Source organism: Propithecus coquereli, unplaced genomic scaffold (genome assembly GCF_000956105.1).
Source record: "Propithecus coquereli isolate 6110/MARCELLA unplaced genomic scaffold, Pcoq_1.0 Scaffold273, whole genome shotgun sequence".
Taxonomy (NCBI): domain Eukaryota; kingdom Metazoa; phylum Chordata; class Mammalia; order Primates; family Indriidae; genus Propithecus; species Propithecus coquereli.
Window position 1 is genome coordinate 2,976,897 of NW_012148319.1, and position 2,211 is coordinate 2,979,107.

The 2,211-nt window shown below is 33.7% G+C and overlaps 1 protein-coding gene across 1 annotated transcript in view; it reads left to right on the forward strand.

Moving 5' to 3' along the window:
- Nucleotides 1-2,211, forward strand: part of HECTD1 (HECT domain containing E3 ubiquitin protein ligase 1) — a 99,592-nt gene that overhangs the window by 32,305 nt on the left and 65,076 nt on the right. The window contains exon 11 of the mRNA XM_012647878.1: nucleotides 1,628-1,700. Within this exon, the coding sequence (XP_012503332.1) occupies nucleotides 1,628-1,700 (73 nt within the window). The remainder of the gene's footprint in view (nucleotides 1-1,627; nucleotides 1,701-2,211) is intronic.

Below are 2,211 nucleotides of genomic sequence, written 5' to 3' on the forward strand. Positions count from 1 at the left end.
GAGGCTGAGGCAGAAGGATTGCTTGAGCCCAGGAGTTTGAGGTTGCTGTGAGCTAGGCTGATGCCACGGCACTCTAGCCCGGGCAACAGAGCAAGACTCTGTCTCAAAAAAAAAAACAAAAACTTGTATGTGTTAGTCACATCTGTCAAATTTTAAATTTATATTATGCAAAAAACATAAAAATACTACGTATCAGCAACAGTATTACCTATAGCCACAGAAGCCCCAGAATACAAACTCTTAATCTAAATAAATATTCCATTAGATTGATATTTGTTAGCAAATATGACCAAGAATACTATCTTTATTATACAAAGAACATGTATAAATTGATGGTAAAAATTTCAGAGCGCATTTAAATAAGTTAGCTAATGACATTAAGGCACAGTGTTCAAGAGGAAAAACAAAAAACTGGCATGGAAAAATGTATTTTCTTACTAGTAAAAACCAAAACATTTTAAAAATAAATAAAATTTGATGTCGTTGTCACCCATTAGGCATTTAAGAAGCTTAAAAAAGAGAATCTTAAAAAGTAAAAAAATGGGGGAATATATTGTAGATGTCTATATCTAGTGATCATTTAAGCTGCTAATAGCCTTTTTTGAATCCATTTGCTGGCATGGGTATAGTACTCATACACATTTAATACATGTGAAAGTGTTTAGACTCTTAGATGCAAGAACCTTTCTGTACTGAAGATAAATGAAAAAGTTTCCACAAAGATAGTGCTATTTTTAATAGAACAGACTGTAAACTAAATGTTCACAGTTTATATAATAGTGTTAGGAAAATTTTATGTTATGAATAGTATGTATTATGTACTGATTAAGAGATAAGTTTGAGTTCAGGCTCTGTAAGTTATTAGCTCTGTGACCTTAATAGACTGATTTAACTTTTTTTGTCTCAGTATGTTCAGCTGTAAATCTGAGATAATAAAACCCACCTCATAGGATTTGTTGTGTGGATTAAATGAGTTGTAGTATTTTTAAAGCACATAAAAGGGTTCTTGGCTCATAAATGGCTCAGTATGTGATAGTGACAGATAACATGTAAACATTCTTATACAGTTGTTAATTGAAATAAATCATGATATACAATTATTATGCATAAATACTGATTTGTATAATTGAATATAAATTCTCATTAACAAAAACTGGAAGGAACCAATCCTGTTAGGGCAGTTTGCCCTGTGTCCACCTAATATTTTCTATCATGTACTTTAATTTGTAGTAAAATATAATAATTTGCTGGGTGCAGTGGCTCACGCCTATAGTTCTAGCACTCTGGGAGGCCAAGGTGGGAGGATTGCTTGAACTCAGGAGTTTGAGACCAGCCTCAGCAAGAGCAAGTCCCCGTCTTTACAAAAAATAGAAAAAAGTAGCCGGGCATGGTAGTGTGCGCTTGTGGTCCCACTTGCTTGGGAGGCTGAGGCAGGAGGATTGCTTGAGCCCAGGAGTTTGAGGTTGGAGTGAGCTGTGATGACGCCACTGCACTCTGGCTGGGCAACAAAGTGAGACTCTGTCTCACAAAAAAAACCCCACAACTTTAATTAAAGAAAATACAATGTTATGCATTCAGCTAGAGAGAGTTAAGAAATACCTAGAAACCCTTTGCTGTGAAAATACAGCTGTGTCAGGTGCCTCTCTATGACACCAATTGCAATTTTTGCCTCTTCGTTCTTCCGTCCAGTCACCTCAAGGGTAATATCTACAGCTACAGCTTGGTGCCTAGAATATTGTTAGATGCTTAGAAAATATTTGTTAAATGAATTGCTTATTGGCTCTTATAGATTAATAGTAGATCAGTCTGGTCTTAGTCTGTTACAATTTAAATATCTGTGGATATGTTTTTTTATTTTAAAAGATAAGGTTACTTGTTATAAAATTGAGATTAGTTTGTGTGACTTTATCAAGTGTCTCCTGTGTTCTAAGCAAACCAGTGGATAAACAGAAGGGAAAGGAGGCATGCCAACTTAACACTGGGAATACTTTGGGGCATGGGATTATTAGGATCTCTTATTTTCATTTATATGAGAATATAAATTATAGTGAACACGGATTTTAAATTTGATAAAGGACAAAAATACTTTAATTCAAAATTTATTTTTCATGTAAACTAGGTACTTTAAGTTCTTTGTATTTGGGTTATAGGAAATTTTAGTTTATTTATAATTTATTCAATTTTCCTTAGTAATTACATTATGTTTTACTT